Raw genomic sequence first — 17,914 nt, 5'->3', positions numbered from 1 at the left:
CTCTTCCCACTTTGCAGACAAAGAAACCGAGGCTCAGGGAGGGGTAACTGTGGCTTTACGGGATCCTCAGGCCAGAATCGAGAGCTGGGGGACCTCACTCAGAGGACGTCAAGTGCAACCTTCCTCTTGTATTACAGATGGAAAATAAATCCAGAAGGTCAAGGGACTTGCCCAAGGTCACCCAGGCAGCAAGAGTGATAGTGGAATTCAAACCCAGAACCTGGGATTCCAAAGCCTGCTGTGCTCTGTCTGCCACCACCCTTGCCTCCCAGTCCCTCAGAGGCAGGATTTGAACACAGGTCTTGCAAGCCCAGCCCTCTAGCATAGCGCACAGTGTGCGGGCAGGGCCGAGGGGAAGGAGGCCGTCTCCTACCTTGACAAGGAAGTTACCATCAGACTCCTGAGAAACCATCACAACCGAATCGTGCAACTTCTCGTCAAAGTGGACGTGGCTCTGGGAGCTTTCCACGGCATGGCTGGTCGAGGCCTCGGAGAAGCGGATACTGCCCATCTTGGTCTTGGTTCCTAGGGAGGGAGGGAGGGGTGCAGAGAGGGCAGGTGAGGGACGCCCGGCCCCAGTCGCTGGTCATCCGGACACGGGACCCTCTGCCAGCCATGGGACAAGCCATTAATAATGATGACAAGGAGGGCTCCGGCCGGGCACAATGACACAGAACTGGCTAGGAGTGTGAGCAAAGATGCTCCGGGCCACATCCCGCAAGCTGAAAGTCAGCAGGGAATGAGAGAAAAACCGCTTTGCCAGCACAGCGTGGGGGGTCCAGGAGTCTGCCGACAGACCCGGGGGACTCCTGGTGGACTGAGAGCTTGCATCAAGGGAGGGAGCGAGCTCACAGTCCCCTCTGTCCTCTGCTTGGGCTCTAACAGGACACAGAGATGGGCTCCACGGGGCCGTGCCACCTCTGCTGGTCTGAGAGAAGAGGGGGTGAGCCTGGGCCAAGCTCTGCTCAGTGTGGGCAGGGGGGAAGGATGAGGCAGGAGCCCATGGGCCCAGGGGCTGAGGGCTGGCATGAAGTGGTAACAATATTGTTAAATGGTTGGTCTCACGGAAGGTCAGTCTGAGGCTGAGGATGGGGAACGGGGGGTATCGGAAAGCCAGGCTGGGGCCCCAGGGAGGAGGTCAGGCCTCATGGGTGGGGAGGAACAGGGGCTGGGGAGGAGCCGGAGACACAGGGTGGGCTCTGCCTAGGATCAGGATTGGAAAATGCTGACGGTCACGTGGGAGTTAGAAGGGGGGACATCCTATTGGTTAGGACTCTCAGCTAACAGATGAAAACACACACATGCACACACATCACATCCTAGGCCAGTCGTGAAGAAAAAAAAGAAAGTCATTCAGGGAAACAGAGGAAGCCCCTCCTGCCCACTCCCCCTCCCTCCCCCCCACCTACCCATGCTCCTCTTGGGGAAGCCCCCCTCATTGAAAACCCCTTTCTTTTTCTTCTTAAAGCACCAGTTAGACACCATGTAGAGCCCACGAGAGGCCTTCTGAAGACATTCCTGGGAGCCTCTGGCCAGTAAGCTATGGGCACTGCCAGAGATGGGATGGGACCGCTTCATTTTGGGGGGAGGGGAGGGGGAAAGAAGGGCAGGGAGGGGAAAAGGGGGCACGGGGGAGGGGGGAGGGAGACCAAGAAGCCGAGACAAAGGTGGACTAGACCGGGAGCCAAAGGGGGAGGGAGTAAAGGCAACAGGGTGATGTCATGGGCGGTGCCGTGGGTGATGAAGACATCTGCTTTGTGATGGCATGGACCCCATCACCTCCCTGAGAAAGCCTGCCAGTCTGTGCCCCCAGGTCAGACTCCTAGAATGTCGGCATCAGAAGGGTCTGGCCTAAGGCAGAGAGGACAAGGGAAGACCTGGAGGAAGGGGGTGAGGTGCCCAGCCCACTCCTACGCCACTCCAGCTCCGGCCTGAACAGCTCCTGCTCTTGGAGGCTCCATCCCGCCGGCCACCAGCTCTGCCCTCGGGGGCCACAGTGCCCACGGTGCCCAGGCATCCTCTCCACGTGCAGGAGGCTCCTTCGGCTGGTACAAGCTCACCAACAGCAGCCCAGCATCACCCCCCGGCTCACTTTGATCAACACCGGTCCTGCCAACATCCTCACCAAATACAAGCTCCTGCCAGCCTGGCACCATCCTAGCTCTACATACTCCACAGTCCAGCCATTCCAGTCGCTCACTAGTCCTCGCACCACCAAGCCCAACCCTCACGTCCACCTCTGAGAATCCTCGGCTTCCTTCACTACGAAAGCCAAACATCCCCTTCTGCAGGAGGGCCCCTCTGGGCCCCGAAACCACTAGTGCAGCCCCCGCCAAGGTCACCTACCTCTGAGGGTGTCTTGGGGGGCCCTAGGTGCCTACACACTGTCACCCCTCAGAACATAAGCCCCGCGAGGGCAGGGGTGCTTTTGACCTTTCTTGGTGTCCCAAGACTGGCATACAGTGGGTACCTAATTAATGCTTGTGAGTTTCCTAAACTCTGGAGCCCCAAACTCTAGCTATGATCCGACCAGGGCAGAGGACAACAGAGACTGTGACTTCCCTCATTCCCCTGATGCAATCCAAGATCTCACTCTCTTTCTTGGCTGTCACGTGCCCTTCTGACTCATACTGAGCTCTTGGGGCACCAGAAATGCCCCTGGTCTTTTTCAGACAGACCACTGGATCCCCGACACTAGATACCGCCCAGAGCTTTGGGGGGCCAAGATCTTAACTCCGGTGCTAGCGACCCCTCCCAATTCTGTGTCATCAGCAAACTCGACAAGCACACCACCGATGCCTATCCAACCCACAGACCTGTCTGGTCAGAACAGCACAGGGCTGAGGACCCCTCCCCACGGCACTCCACCAGAGACCAGCAGCCAAGAGGAGTGATGGTAAACCACAAATGACCCCCCTCTGTGTCCAATCACTCACCCATTTCTTTTTGCTGTTTTTCTGGTTGTTCTTCTTTTTTTTTTTTTTTTTGGCTGGGTCACTTGGCCGCCACTTGGCTCCTGCCCCTGCTGTCTGGGCAATGAGGGTTAAGTGACTTGCCCAGGGTCACACAGCTAGTAAGTGTGAAGCGTCTGAGGTCACATTTGAACTCAAGTTCTTCTGAATTCAGGGCCGGTGCTCTATCCACTGCACTACCTAGCTGCCCCTCACTCACCTATTTCTAAGCTACTGATGATCCGCTATCAAGCTACCATCCTCCCAGTCCAAGCCTCTCCAACTTTTCTAAAGAATAGTGTGTGGCTGGCACATCCAGACGCCTTTGGGAAACCGTGAGCAGTATCCATCACATTCCGCTAACGAGTCACACGAGAAGCCCTGCCCCAAACAAACAAGCCTGCTCTGGCTGAAGCCACGGCCTCCTTTCTTAGACGGTCACTAGCCATCTATCTAATGATCTGTGCACCACAGTGCGGCCAAGAATCGATGAGTCACGCTGACTGTCCAACTGTTGGCAGCCTCTTCTCTCTCCTTCCTTTTTATCCAAAATCGGGACATTTCCCCAGCCCGGGTCATCCCTCCCAATCTCGCATCTGCCCTCCCGAGGATGGGGCCGTCCGGGCCGGTGACCGGAATCCATCGAGGGCCGCTCGCTCTGGTTTTCTGGGGCATCAATGCCCCGTGAGTCATCGAGGTCTGTGCCCTCCCGTCCAAAGGTAGTTGGCGCAGATGTCAGAAGCAGAGCCAGGACCCAGGAGTGCTTGGTCTCGCTGCGGCTCTCCCTTATGTGATTGTCTTCATTCCTTCGCTACGGATCGGGGAGAACATACAAGTCCCCCTGCTCCTCCCCCTCCTCCTCAGCTGCTCCCCAGCCTCAGGGTCCCAGATGCCACGGCTCCGGTGAATGTCGGTCGCCCATCCAAATCTAAATGGGGGCGCGAGCCAGTTCCTCGATAGGCCAATCAATAAGGGCTTGGCAAGCACCAGCCATGTGCTGGGCACTGTGCTGGCAGGGGACAAGGATGCAGACGCACAAAGAAAACAATCCCTGCTCATGAGTTAATTACATTCCAGGGGAGGACGCTGAACCCTTTGCAATCTGCTTCCCCAAATCCGGGGCTTATGTCGGAAGGTGCCAGCGGCCCAGGCGTCTCCAGCTGCCCTCCTGAATTGGGACGTTGGGGGGGGGGGCGCCATTCTCCACCGGGAAGGCCCGGGGCTTGATCACTTCTCCTCTCCTGGGGCTGGGCTGGGCTGCTCTCTCTGCATGCTGACACTGTGTTCCAAGGATCTCAGGGGTGACTGGCAAGCCTCCTGGGGTGGATGGTGGATCTCAGGCAAAACCTGATTGCTGCCCCACGGCCAGGTGGGTCCAGGACCCAAGTGTGTGCTCTCCCCCACCTGGAGCTTCGGCCGGCCACTGCTGGCCACACCTCAGGCCACAGCAGACCTGTGGTTCAGCTCTGGGGTCAAAGGGACAGAGCCGCCACTTGGCTCCTGCCCCTGCTGTCTGGGCAGCTTCGGGCCCCTCCCTGCCCGCTCCAAACCACTTCTTGCCCACGTGCCCAGACACAGGCACCAGTTCAGCCGCGGGGCTGGAAGCCTGTGAGGCCCGGGACCTTCCTGGCCACATGAGGCCCCTGTGCCAAGAGCCCTCTGCCTCTCTACACCAACCCTGACCCAGAGTGGTTTTTCCTTGGATCGCCCAGTCATGACTCGCTAGTGCTGAGCCCCAGCCTTTGCTGAGCCGGGGAGAGCTGAGCGGAACTGCTTCCTCCTACTCCGCCACCTTGGCTGGTCTCTCCAACTGCCTTGGGTTTTACAGATGAGGAAAGCGAGGGCTGGCGTCACACAGAGAGTGGCTGACAGAGAATCTGAACCCGGATCTTCCAGACTCCACGGCCAGCATTTGGAGCAGTCACTGGCTGCTGTTTTTGGCAGAGAGATCTCCAGCGGGATGAATGGAGAATGGGCAGTCTCCTACCGGGGCTCTGCCCATCTGTCCCCCACACTTCTCCCCCAGTTTCTCTCTCCCCTGGATGATACAGCGTTCACTGCAGGCCTCTGCTTTAGGTCACCTCTCCAAGAGATCAGAGGGTACATATCGACAGCAGGTGCACCCCAGCTCCCAAGAGGGGAATGGCCTGAGATACCCAGGAGACAGCAGGGCCCCCAGAGGTCAGCTCAGGAGTCCGTGAACAAAGACAACGGAACAGCCTGTCCTCAAGGGACTTCCTTCCATTTTGTTGGAGAGGGAGGTGTTAAAATGACACCCGAGGCAAGAGGCCCAGACTGAGATGAGAAAAGGGGTGGGGAACACCACCAACCATTAGTGCCAAGCCCCTAATTTTACACAGAAAGTCATTCCAGACCTGAGGACGGCTTACAGCCTGTCCAGTCACAGAGGAAGTGAGGGGCAGAGCTGGGATTCCCCAGGGCCCCTAAGGGGGAACAGAGATGAGAGAGTCAAGCGCGGATGCCCACCCAAGCACGAGCCGCTCCAACCCAGCGGAGGCCAACGCCAGGCAGGCACCCGTGCAGGAGGGAGCTCTGCCTCCACACGGGAAGCACCCCTCACTCACCTTTGTTAGCTGTCGCCATGGAGCCCCTGCCCACTGCCTGTCAGCTGAAAAGCAGAGCTCCCAATGCCAACTCAGCAGCCGCCCATACTCCAAGGAGAACGCACCAGGAACCTGTCAGAGGAGGAGAGACGAGGACAAGAGAGTCAGGACTTCTCCCCACCAGTCACCGATGAAGAACCTACTATGTGCCAGGCACCGGGCTAAGCGCTGGGGGACACAAGAAGAGGCAGAAGATAGTCCCTGCCCACAAGGAGCTGACAGTCCACTGGGGGTCAATAGCAGCAGCAGGGCTTTGGGTCTCAAGATGATACTATGGGGCAAGGGGAATGGGGAGGGTAAAGAGGGGCCTAGAAAAACAGCTGGAGGGAATCTAATCATGAATGAGTGAATGAATGAGTAAATGAATGAATGAAGTGAATGAATGAATGCATGGATGGATGATGGATGGAGTAAATGAGTGAATGAATGAGTGAATAAGTGAATGAAAGAGAGAGGGGGGGGGGTGCTTATTAAGCACTTATTTGCCAAGAACTGTGCCAAGGGCTAGGGATACAAATACAGAAGAGAGACAGGTCCTGCCCTCAGGAAGCTTATATTCTAATAGGAGAAGATAATCCTCAGATAATACTGAGGCCCAGAGAAGGGTAAGTGGAACCATAGAGAATAAGCAGAAAACAACCTGACAAGGATGACCACCTCCTACAGAAAGCCCTCCACCCTCCTTCTCTCCCCCCCCCCTCCCTCCTCCTCCCCCTTTCCTTCCCTCCCCCTTCCCCAGATGCTGTGGCTGGACTCCACATGACCGGACCTGGTATGGCATGGTGACAGGCTGCCCTCCCCGTTTCCCACGTGGCCCCGTACCCTCCCCGCACCCCCAGCCTAGTGAGCGCCTATTGAATGAACTGCTGGGGCCGTTAAATGGCTCCTTGGCCCTCCCAACCCGCCCCGGGGGTCCGTCCAGCCTGTGGGTAGGTGCTGTGCCCATTTTCTGGGGAAGTTTCAATGACCGGCTCCTCTGCGAGGCAGGAACTGATCCCAGGTCCCTCCTGATGCCAAGTCAGGAGCCCCGTACTAGACCACAATGGCTCCCTAGTTCAGTCCTCTCCTTCTACGGGTCAGGAAACTGAGGCCCAGGAAGGGGCAGAGACTTGTAGGACCGAGATGGCAGGGAATTGGCAATCCCAGAGTTCATTCCTTCCCTCGGTCAAGGTCCCCCAGGTAGGATCCCCGGACCAGAGCTTTGGAGCCAGAAGGCACCTCAGGTCATGAAGAAACCAAGGCCAAGACTTCCTCCGTCTAACCAGTCTCTGTTTTTTGTTTTGTTTTGTTTTTGCAGGCAATGAGGGTTAAGTGACTTGCCCAGGGTCACACAGCTAGTAAGTATCAAGTGTCTGAGGTCAGATTTGAACTCAGGTCCTCCTGAATCCAGAGCCGGTGTTTTATCCACTACAACACCTAGCTGCACCGCCCCCTCCACTCTTAACGTCTCCCTCACCCACCCGGCTGCCACATCTTGTTCTGCGCCCCCTCCCCTCTCCTCCGACATGGCTACTGCTCTAGGCCAGGGCCCCACCATCTCCCACCCTCCTCAGGGGTCTCAGGTTGGCCTCATGTCTCTGCCTGCTCCAATCCAACTCAGAGGCCAAGAGATGGCCCCAAACCACTGAAAGAGCCCCCATCCCATCCCTCTTCCTCAATGAATGCCCGTGCTCACAATGTCGCCCCCTTGGCTTCTAAAGCCCCCCACCCCCTGGCCAGGAAACTCGGCCTCCCCCCACCTCCCAGCCTCCTCCAAGACCAGGCCTCCTCCCAAGGTTACCCTCAGGCCAGGAGGCTGGCAGCCTGAGCAGGGGTTGTGCCCAGCACAGCACCCCGGGCAGCAGAAGGGCTCTCTAGAGGCTCCTTCATTGGCCCTGTGGATGGAGTCCGTCTGGCTCCCTGTGCCCCTCATCCCGTGATGCCTCTCCTGCTAGCCATACGCCCCTCCCAGGCCCCACACACTCAGAATCCGGGGGTCAGTGCCCCATCAGCATTGCCCCATCTGCATCACGGTCCTGTTCCAGCTCCCCAATTGCACCCAAGAGCCCTGGGCCAGCCGGCTGGGGTCCCCAGTGCCCTGAGAACCACCTTCATCCTTCATCCTTCATCCTGGGTCAGCAGAGCCTAGGGGCCTGAAGGGATCCTTCCCTCCCATCTTAGAGAGGAGAAACTTGCCCCAGAAAATGAGCATCATCACATCCCTGGCCCCAGAGCAGAGGACGCTCTGTGTCTGAAGGCACCCTCTGCTCCCTGGGGGGACAGGGTGGCCCAGAGGTCTGCTCGGCTCCGCCCACCCCAGACTTTTGGACTCCAGAAGGGCCCTTGTGGGAGAGGGAGGAAAAGGCCACTCCAGCCTCCAGGCCTGACCTAAAACCAGAGGCTCCTGAGCTTGGTCAACCAGTCTTGCTCTTAAGAAACAACTCCCACCCGCAAGAGGAGTGATAATAGCTCCCGTGTAAATAGGCCTTTAAGGGTTGGGAGGCAGCCAGGTGGTGTAGTGGGTAGCGCACTGGGCCTGGAGCTAGGAAGACCTGAATTCAAATCTGTCCTTGGACACTTACTGGGTGGGCAGCCCTGGGCAAGTCACCTGACCCGGTTGCCTCAGTTTCCTCTTCAGTAAGGTGAGGATCATAACAGTACCCATCTCCCAGGGTTGTTGTCAAGCACTTGGCACAAGGACACACTTTATAAATTCTTGTCCCATTCCTTTCCCATTTTACAGATAAAGAAAACTGAGTTTCAGAAGTTAAGTGACTAGCTCAGGCTGACTACACAACTAAGTGTCCAGGCAGGTTTCAAACTCTGTTCTTACTGACTCCAAATCCCCCCCTTCACCATTCTCCACCCAAGCCCTTCATGCCCCCACTGGACAACCTTCCTTGGGATTTCTCTGTCCAAACTGGGGCATAAGCCCGGCTCCTCCCCCGTGGCCATTATCAAAACACTCTTCTTGACCCTGTTTCACAGACTAGAACACCAACAGAAAGCTAGAAGGGGTCATTTTGCAGATGAGAAAACCGAGGCCAGGAACGTTTAAGGCAGGGTCAGTGCCGGTGCTCTTTCAAACTCTCTTCCCAGGCCAAGGCTCCCTCTCTCAAAGGGTCCTCCAAAGGAAGCTGGCCTGAAGTGCCCTCGGCCCTCCCCCTGATTGATATTTATTAAGGGCCTACTATGTGCCAGGCACATAAAGCCCTAAATTCATGCCCAGATTTGGGCATCAAGGCTGTGTAGCCTTCTCGATTTTCCAAACGCCGGGGTTGGGCTGGGGAGAAGCTGCCTGCTAAGGGGTTCGTGACCCGAGTCCAGGGGACTCCCCTGGTGAGGCAGCTGCAGCTGAAATCCCAGCTTGGGGCAGGGGGCATCAGCCCGCTGAGGCATGTGACACATCTGCTTGGCTGACGAGTCTCCAGAGACTCCCACATGAGTCCCGAGGAGCTGGCTCCATGCACGGATGACTTCACAGGCCGATGACCTGCAGCCCTCCCGCCCCCCCAGAGAGACCCCAGGCGTACCCTGCAGAACTGCTGACATTTAGCAGATGGCAAGGGGCAAGTGGAGGCCACAAAGGGGCGTGAGATGCCAGGGGCTCCTCCCTCCCTCCCTCACACACCCCAAGCAGGCTTAGATGAGCCCCTTCTAACTGGGCCGACAAAGGAGTAAGAAGGGACTCGGCCTTCGTCATCAGATCCCCCCCATTCTGGCCCCACCGAGTTACCCTCTTTAAACAAGCCACCCCCAGAGCCCTCCAAGACTTCCAAAGGGAATCCACTGACATCAGATTTCTTGGGCTGCCCAGAGAGGTCAAAGAGTTTTGGCCACAGTAACTCGGCAAGTCCACAGCCCAGGGGGACCAGGGCAGCCAGACTGGTAGGCCAGGAAGCCCCCTCCCCTTTTCTACTGGTTTATCAGGAGAAGCATGGGGAGGCGAGGAGTGATTCTCCCCTTTTCCCAAACCCCGGCCCCCTTTCTGGCCCATGAGCCTGGAGAATGACACCTGGAGTTTCCCAACAAGAAGTCTGCTCTTTTGTCATTAGGCTCCTGAAGGGCAGAGGCTAAAACAGGTCACAGGGGAGGGCAGGGGAGCCCCCCCCCCAGGTGCCTGCCCAGGGATCTGGCTGCCCGCGTACTGAGAGAGTGTCACACATGGGGTCGGGCCAGGAGTTAGGGGGAGACAATAGCGGACACTGTGCTGGTGTCCGGAAGCTTAAAAAGGGCTCTGCTGTCACAGGAGCCTTGGGACCCCCCTGAAAGGTCAGGACTACATGTGTGACCCCATTTTACAGATGAGGAAACTGAGGCTCCCCAAGGGGAAGCGAGGCAGGAATTCTACATGTTGTCCCCAGCTGATCTTCCTCCCATATCCACATCTCTGCCCATGGTGCCAGCCCGCCCCACTCCCTTCTCTCTCCATACCCTCCCCATTTTCCAGCACAGCCTAATAGCAATGAGCAGGATAAGAAATACTCACGTTCGGGGGCGGCTAGGTGGCGCAGTGGATAAAGCACCAGCCCTAAATTCAGGAGTACCTGAGTTCAAATCCAGCCTCAGACACTTGACACTTACTAGCTGTGTGACCCTGGGCAAGTCACTTAACCCCCATTGCCCCACAAAAAAAAAAAAAAAAAAAGAAAGAAAGAAAAAGAAATACATTCCTTAAGGCCTCACAAAAAACCCCAGGGGACAGGAGGCCACTGTCCAGGTGGGAAGAAAAAGGCTAGAAGAGATACAAGACTAATAAATGCGGAGGGGAAAAAGAATACAAGAACATGTTGAGGGGCACGGTATGGAAGGTGGAAGCCCAAGTGAGATTAATTTGGGAGGAAAAAACCTGCCCCCTCTATTCTGGGCGGCCGCATCCTTGCACCCTCCCCCCCAGGCCCAGCGGCCCACCTGCCCACCCCTACCCAGGCAGGCCACTGTTTTTATCAGGATCCCAAAGCACTTAATATTTGACGAGGCCACCCAGAACTCCTGAGGGGCACAGGGTGCACAGGATGCACAGAGAAACCTCAGAGCCCTGAGTGAGCCCCGTGACTTGCCCCAAGGTGCCTGGGCCAGCTGGACCTCTTTCTTCTTTTTTCCTTTCTTTTTTTTTTTTTTTGCTGGGGCCAAGAGGGTTAAGTGACTTGCCCAGGGTCACACAGCTAGTAAGTGTCAAGTGTCTGAGGCTGGATTTGAACTCAGTTCCTCCTGAATCCAGGACCAGTGCTCTATCTACTGTGCCACCTAGCTGCCCCCAGCTGGACCTCTCTCGATTGCTCCCCAAGGGAGCACAGGGCTCTGGGTAGAGGGCCCTAACTGGCCACAGACATTTTATGGGTCCCCGACGAGTCTGACTGAATGTATGGAAGCCCTGAAGAGCAGAGACAGCTTGGCTTTTGTCTCCCCAGCTCAGTACAGCAGAAGCACACAGCAAGCACTTAATCAATGCTTAGATAGTAGGATGACCTTGTGCATCTTCAGGGACCCCAGGGAAGGCAGCAGCAAGTGGATCCTTCAGCCCACAGGCCTGGGGCACCAGGAGGCACTGGGGTGCCAGGGTCAGCCCCCCCACCCTGGGAGGTCGAGCAAGGACACTCACTGAGAAATGACGGCCCTGCTGCTCTGGGCAGGGGAGCTGAGGTGGGGACCTAGAAAAGGTTCCCAGGCCAGGGAAGGATCATGGGATCAGGCCCAAGGATGGAAAGCCAGAGGCAGCCTGAGGTTTGCAGCCTGGGGTCTGTGCATGGGCACCACTGGCACGGGTTGACCTGGTCTTCTCGCGGGCCTGATTCCAGGACAGGTCCGAGGCTCGGCCAGTCTGCAGCCCAGGGGCCCCAGGAAGGGGCACAACCCTGAGGCCCTAAGGACTAAGAGGCCTTCCCCAAGCCCTGCCCCAGCCCAAGGCAACGTGGCTTCAATGGCTCGCACAGCGAAGATCTATGAGCCTGGGGTCCCCAAGGCCCCACTGTTCCCTCAATTGTAAAATGTGGGGGGATCTGGATTTGAATCCTGACTCTGCCACATCTTTTGTGATTCCCAGGACCTCAGTTTCATCAAGCATAAAATGAGAGGGAGGTCTTCTTCTCCAGCTGTAAATCAATGACCTTTCCTTGTAAGGCCCCTCTCTACAGGATGGGGCATCGAATGGTGAGGACGGGGCATCGAATGGTGAGGCTGGGCCAGAGTGAAGGATGGGGGGGAGAGTGCCCTGGAGCTGGATGGCAGAGGGTGGTTAGGAAAAGGAGAAGCTGGGGTAAGGAAGGGACCAGCACAGTCCTAGGATCATAGACTTCAGAGCTGGAAGGGGACTGGGAGACCACTGAGCCCATTTCACAGATGAGGAAACTGAGAGGCAGAAATAAATGACTTTGGAAGGCAGGATCTGAATCCAGGTCTCTGATGAGACCAAGAACATGTGATGTGTAATTGAGCCAGAAAATCCCCAGAGAGGGTTGGGTAAATTCCTTGGAGCAACAGAAAAGAAGCTAGGCTGGGCTGGGCTCAGCAGAAGCCTGAGTTCGAATCCCATCTCTAAGACGCCCTCATGACCGAGCCTCACTCACCCCTGTCACCTTCCAGACTCACTACAACCCCGCTCCCTGGCCACCACCCCCTTAAGGTGACGTCCCCCACTGAAAGATAAGCCTCCTGCGGGCCTTTGGTCATGAGCGGCCAGTAAATGCTTTTCCTTTCTTTCATTTGTTTGTCCATCCCCACGACCTCAGTTTCCCCAACTGTGAAATGTCTGTAACTCCTACCCTGCCTGCCCCTACGAGCTTGCTCTAAGGTTCACACCAGGTGATGTGTCCAAAGGGCTTTGCAAACCCTGCCGTCCCACACAAACGTCCGCTATTTTTAATATCTGGTTTATTTTTAATTCCACCTACTCCAGGAGCCAGGCCTAGAATCACTGAGCCCAAACCAGGAGAGGCAGCCCCAGGGCATTGTCGGCCTGCCGGGCAAGCCAGGGCCTGCCTTCCTAAACTGCTGGAGGGGGCATTTCTGCCCAGACACCAGCCTGCCTGCCCCTCCAGAAGTCATTGTTGTTCAGAGGGTTCTGGGTCCACACCTGCCTGTGACTGCCCCTGCAGGTGAACTCCCAGTGTGGTGAACTCCTTCCATGGGGCAGATCAGCCCCCCCCCACCGCTGAAGGGCCACAGCTGCCTGGCCTTGGGTCACACACCAGGTCCGAGGCAGGCCTCGCCGGCTCTTCTGACTCCAAAGCACGCACTCCCTGCTGCACAGGCCCAGAGGCCTCTGGGCACCTCCTACAGAGGAAAGGCCATCTGGGAACGTAAGCTCCCTGTAGGTAAGGACTATTGTATCCCCCAGAGCCTCCCTTGTACAGAGTTAGGTGCTTAATACACGGGGAATTCAACTGAATCTGTAACTGAGGAGTCCCAGGACCTGGGTTCAAATCCTGACTGCCCATGACTGCCTCTGTGTTTCCTTCTGTTCCCCAACGAGGAGACTGGGCCAAGGGACCAAACCAGAATCACGCACACTGAAGGTCCTCTATATACACGCGGCGGTCATCATCATCCCTCTTATTTCTAAGATCCCTTCTGCCGCTAACACCTAGCGTCCTATGATAATTCAAAGATCAGGGCAGGGTCTCCGGACCTCCGTTTCTTCATCTGTAAAATGAGAATGGGGGGGAGGGCAGCTAGGTGGCACAGTTTTTAAAGCACCAGCCCTGGAGTCAGGAGGACCTGAGTTCAAATCCAGCCTCAGACACTTGACACTTATTAGCTGTGTGACCCTGGGCAAGTCACTTAACCCCCATTGCCCCACCAAAAGAAAAAATGAGAATGGGGGGCAAGATGACCCCTCAGGTCCCTTCTTGCTCCTGCTCTATGATCTGAATGGCCCCCAAACGGGGAAGGCGGGGGCCGAGGGGGAGCGCTAGGAACCTGAGGACCTCCGTGGAGGTCCCGGGCCACGGGAATTCTGCTCGCGGGGACACACGTCTGGCCCACGCTGCCGCTGGAGATGGAGCCCCCTCCTATCAGGGAGGAGCCCCCCCCTGCCCTTAGTCATCTCCCTCTCCTCTTTTAGAGGGGGTCTGCTGACGAGGAACTGTTTCCAACCAGACTTCAGGCTGCGAGCAGTCAAGCCAGCCGGGGGCTTTCCCATCTGTGGCTGGGATGGGGAGCTTTGGCTGACTCTGCTTTAAGTAGAAACCCATCCTCCTCTTGGGGAGGAAGGCCCAAAGGCTGGCCGCCTCTTCCCAGAAGCCTCTGCATCGGCCCACTTTGGAGGGAGCCAAGTCCCTGCTCTGAGGGGAGCCCCCGGGGGTCTCTGATGCGCCTCCTTTTCGCCACATCACCCTGAGTTCTCCTGGAAGGAGGCGGCACGGTGGGGGGGACCAGGTATTTCTTCAGGGTTGGGGGAGTCGTGGGGGGAAGGGGAGGATGGAGCAGGGTTGGGGGAAGGGGAGCCCAGAACAGTGGCTTGGTGAATAAGATCCCCCCACCCATCTGGCAGACTCCCATTTGAACCAATTATGCTTGTTCTAACTCCGGGTGGCTCCAAGATCTTCCTAGGCTACCCCTTCATGCATTTATCTTTATTCTCTATATATTTATACAGAAGCACTAGTTCTCTCCCACCCCACTCAAATGTCAGCTTCTTGTGAGTAGAGACTGTTTCATTCTTTGTCCCTGAATCCCCAGCACCCAGCATACAGCAGGCATTTAATAAATGCTTGTTGGCTGAGCAGAGGATCAGAGATTGAGAGCAGGCCATCCCGCCCTGCTCCCCCATTTTACAGACAGTCCAGGGAGGTTATTTACTGGCACTGACACACACAGTAAGAATTGGGGACAGGACTTGGACTCAGGTGCCCTAGGTGCTGTTACCATGCCCTAAATTCACCACACTTAGAGGCAAAGGCCCTGTCACCCCACCCTAGTTACATCCCTGGGAACCGCCCTGGGCTGGAAGTTAGGACACTTGGTGTTCTCTAGCCGGGCACAGTCACTGCTGGGTGCCCCAAGCTAAGTCCTAACCCTTCCCGGGCTTCCGAAGTTTCCTCATCCCGAGGGCCTCATAGGGTTGTTGTGGGTGTGACAGCACCTCATAAAGTGTAAACAAAGGCTGACAAAACCGCAGCACATTATCGCCACCTTCCCCTTCCTGGAGGGTGGGGGTCCAGACATCAGAGTCGAGAAGGACCCGAGATGCCATCCTGGCCCCTCTTGCAGGGCCTGGCTGCTGGAGCGTGGGAGGCAAGGCCTCTGTACCGAACACTCCTGGGGTGCCCTAGGAACAGAGCACGGGTGCTAACGAGTGTGATTAACGCGCTCTCCCCAAACTCCCCACCTTGGGTGTGCCTGGGCTCCCAGGAGCCGGCTTCCTTCCCCCATCACTTCATTTTCCCAGGAGCAGGAGAGCCGTCGGTGGTGGCGGCAGGGGCAGCCAGCCCAGGGCCGGCCTGTGTCTCTTTGGCCTCCTGGCTCGCTGATAGGGACACATGGGAACAGCTCCCAAGTCTGGCCCGACAGACCGAGGACGAGGCCGGGGATTCTGGTTTCGCTCAGGCCAGCAAGACTTTGGCTGAATGTCCCCGGCCCCAGCCCCCTCCTCAAAGGGAGCCCAGAGAGGAAGCCTCGGCCGGCTTAAAGGGCTCTTAAGGCCCAGGAGAGGACAGGCGCGAATCACAGATTCTTGGGACTAGGAGGAACTTCGGCCTTCATTCAGCGCCCCCCCCCCCAATGCCAGAGTCTTGTCTATGATGACTAACAGGTGGGCAGCCAGCCAGCGCCTGAGCACTTCCCGTGAGCCAGCCGCATCGATCAGGCAATACGGTGATGAGGACGAGCAAGCCCTTGCCTGGGAGTCAGGAGACTCAGGTTCAAATGCCACTTCTTCCTAGCTGGGTGTCTGACAGCCCTAAGATGCTCCCGTTCAAGCCCCATGGAAGTGGGAAATGAGCAACAGCATCATAGCGTCAGGGCCTGCTGTGGCTCCCAGAGCATCCTGCCCCTGCCCCTCCCCCACAGGGAGGGGCTCCCCCTCTCTCTCTCTCTCTCTCTCTCTCTCTCTCTCTCTCTCTCTCCTTTGCTCTCCAACCTCTGGCCCTATCGCCTAGATCTGACCCCTGACCCAGGGGGTCAACAGAAATGACAACTGTTTGAGCTTAGCAGATCTAGGCTTGACCAGCTAGGTGACCTTGGCCAAGTCACCTAGCCTCATCTATGGGGGTGGAGTAGACCACATTGTTCAAAACTCTGCATCTCTGATCCTTAGACTAAGGGGAGGAAAAAAGCAAGTCCAGGGGCCCTGACCATCAGAAATGCTCCCTGACCTCCTAGGCTGTGGCTGGGAGGCTGTATGGGGAGGGGGGGAAGCCTAAGAAAAGAGGCGTCCTATCCTCTCCCGCACCTGGGCTTCTACTGAGGCCTCCTCACCAAGAGGGAACATCTTTGTCTGGAAAGCCGCTCCCTCCCACACACCCCTCCTCCCCTCAGCAGCCCCCAAAGGGCTAGCAGACACTCAGAGGCACAAGGCACCCCAGAACTCATCTCACAGTCCCACCCCTTCCTTTGACAGAGGAGACCAGGCCCAGAGACAAAGTACCTGCCCATAGTTGCACAGCATTCAAACCTGAGTCCCTGATCAATCCTAATAAAATAATGGGGAACCATGGCAGACTGGGGCGGGGCCACCGACATCCACAGCTCATTTCTCTACCGGCCTTTTGGGCTCATTAAATTCACCTAAAGAATTGGGGAGTACAACTAGGTGGCGCAGTGGATAGAGCACCGACCCTGGATTCGGGAGGACCTGAGTTCAAATCCGGCCTCAGACACTTGACACTTACTAGCTGTGTGACCCTGGGCAAGTCACTTAACCCCCAATGCCCCCCCAAAAAAAAGAATTGGGGAGTGGGAGAGACATCACCCCCCTCCACCTTCCCAAGAAAGTGAAAACACAGCCCTGCTGGGGGGGGGGGGGGGCGGGAAGCATCTCCTCCATCCCTCCCCCAACCCCACCCATCCTCCCAACCTGACCAGCCAAGGCAGGCTTCCCAAAAGACAGGGAGGGGGAGTAGTCTTGGCAAATGGGGGAGGGGGGATCACAGAGGATGAAATAGACAGTTCCGATTCCATCAAATCTAAGACCTTCTCAAGGTGTGAGCACCTGTGGCTGCTTCCCGGGACAGACCCCCACAAGTTAGTCTCATGGTGTACTGTAGCTCATGGGCAAGGCGAAGGGAGAACTGGGGGCGGGGGGAGCTGGAGGCCGGCTTTCAGACGAAGCCCCAGAGGGGCCTGATGGGACCCCCCCATAGTGCCCAGCTCTCCACCTTCCCTCTTCTCCCCCCTTCCTCATCAATAGCCTGGGGGAGGAGGAGGAGAAACGACATCCCCCAGAGAGCAGGTGGGGAGTGGGAGGGGGAAGGAAGGAGCCCAGGCTCAGGTCATTCCCCAGCGGGCAGGCAGCCACACATTCATTCCCAACCCACTTTGCTGGGCCTCCTGCGGTGCAGGCTCAGCCTCAGACACAGGACGCTCTCACTTAATCAGGGAGCACTCAACACAATTACCTTGACGCAGGATCTCGATGCCCGGCCTCCCCAGGGATCACCTGGCTCCCTCCCCACCTCCACCAAGGTCCAGGAGGAGGGACGGACTGGAAGTGACTAAGGCAAGGTCACCCAGCACCCCTCCCAGAGAGGAGGCTGTGCAGCCTCCCCATCTTCAGATGGTGGGGGGGAGGGCCAGGACCCCCACCTCTGCCTCCTCCAGCTGCCTCTCGCTCCCCCTGGTAATCCTCTGCAGCCTTCTCTCAGCCCCCCTCCCCACACACAGACCCTCATCCAAGACCTCTTACCTTTCTGACAATGGGGCCCTCCTCTTCCCCCCAGATCCCCCCAGTCAAGGTGGCCCCAGCCCTGGCGGGAGATCAGCCAGTCCTTATGCGCCCCTACCCCAGCTTCTGCTCCCTGCCCCCTCCCCTCCTTCCATCAGGCACAGGGGAAGTGAAGGGAGGGGTACCAGGGACCACACCCCAAGGGACTTTAAGCAGAGGGCTCAGGGAAAAGAAGGCTTATTTAGGCCCTAGGAGGGTTAACTACCGCCCCCCCCCAATTCCTAAAAGATGATTGCAGAGAAGGCACCTTCAACTTCTGTTTCTTCCCCTCTGTCCAACCCCAAGCTAAGAGGACTCACGGGCTCATCCCCTACCCCTGGCCTGAGAGGGGAAGGCAAGGGGGGAGGGGGGAAGGACAGACAGGTTCCCACCTAAGGAGTCCTGGGAGGTGGGAAATGAGAAGGGAGATCAAGAAGAGTGATGGGGAGAGGGAGAGGAGATGGAGGAAGGAGGAGGGAGGAGAAGGAGGGAGGAGGAGA

At 57.3% G+C, this 17,914-nt stretch overlaps 1 protein-coding gene across 3 annotated transcripts in view; it reads right to left on the bottom strand.

The window, feature by feature from the left end:
• Positions 1–17,914, bottom strand: part of C2H20orf27 (chromosome 2 C20orf27 homolog) — a 45,758-nt gene that overhangs the window by 26,325 nt on the left and 1,519 nt on the right. For 2 of the 3 annotated variants that reach the window (XM_043988664.1, XM_043988662.1), the window contains exons 2-3: positions 5,537–5,647; positions 374–525 (exon numbers count right to left, since the gene is read on the bottom strand). In XM_043988664.1, the coding sequence (XP_043844599.1) occupies positions 374–525; positions 5,537–5,555 (171 nt within the window). In that variant the 5' untranslated portion in view covers positions 5,556–5,647. Of the gene's footprint in view, positions 1–373; positions 526–5,536; positions 5,648–17,806; positions 17,829–17,914 lie in introns of those variants that run through there. The other variant, XM_043988663.1, reaches the window with a different exon arrangement.

The sequence above is a fragment of the Dromiciops gliroides genome, chromosome 2 (genome assembly GCF_019393635.1).
Source record: "Dromiciops gliroides isolate mDroGli1 chromosome 2, mDroGli1.pri, whole genome shotgun sequence".
In the NCBI taxonomy this organism is placed as follows: domain Eukaryota; kingdom Metazoa; phylum Chordata; class Mammalia; order Microbiotheria; family Microbiotheriidae; genus Dromiciops; species Dromiciops gliroides.
This window is presented reverse-complemented; position numbering and strand designations above follow the sequence as displayed.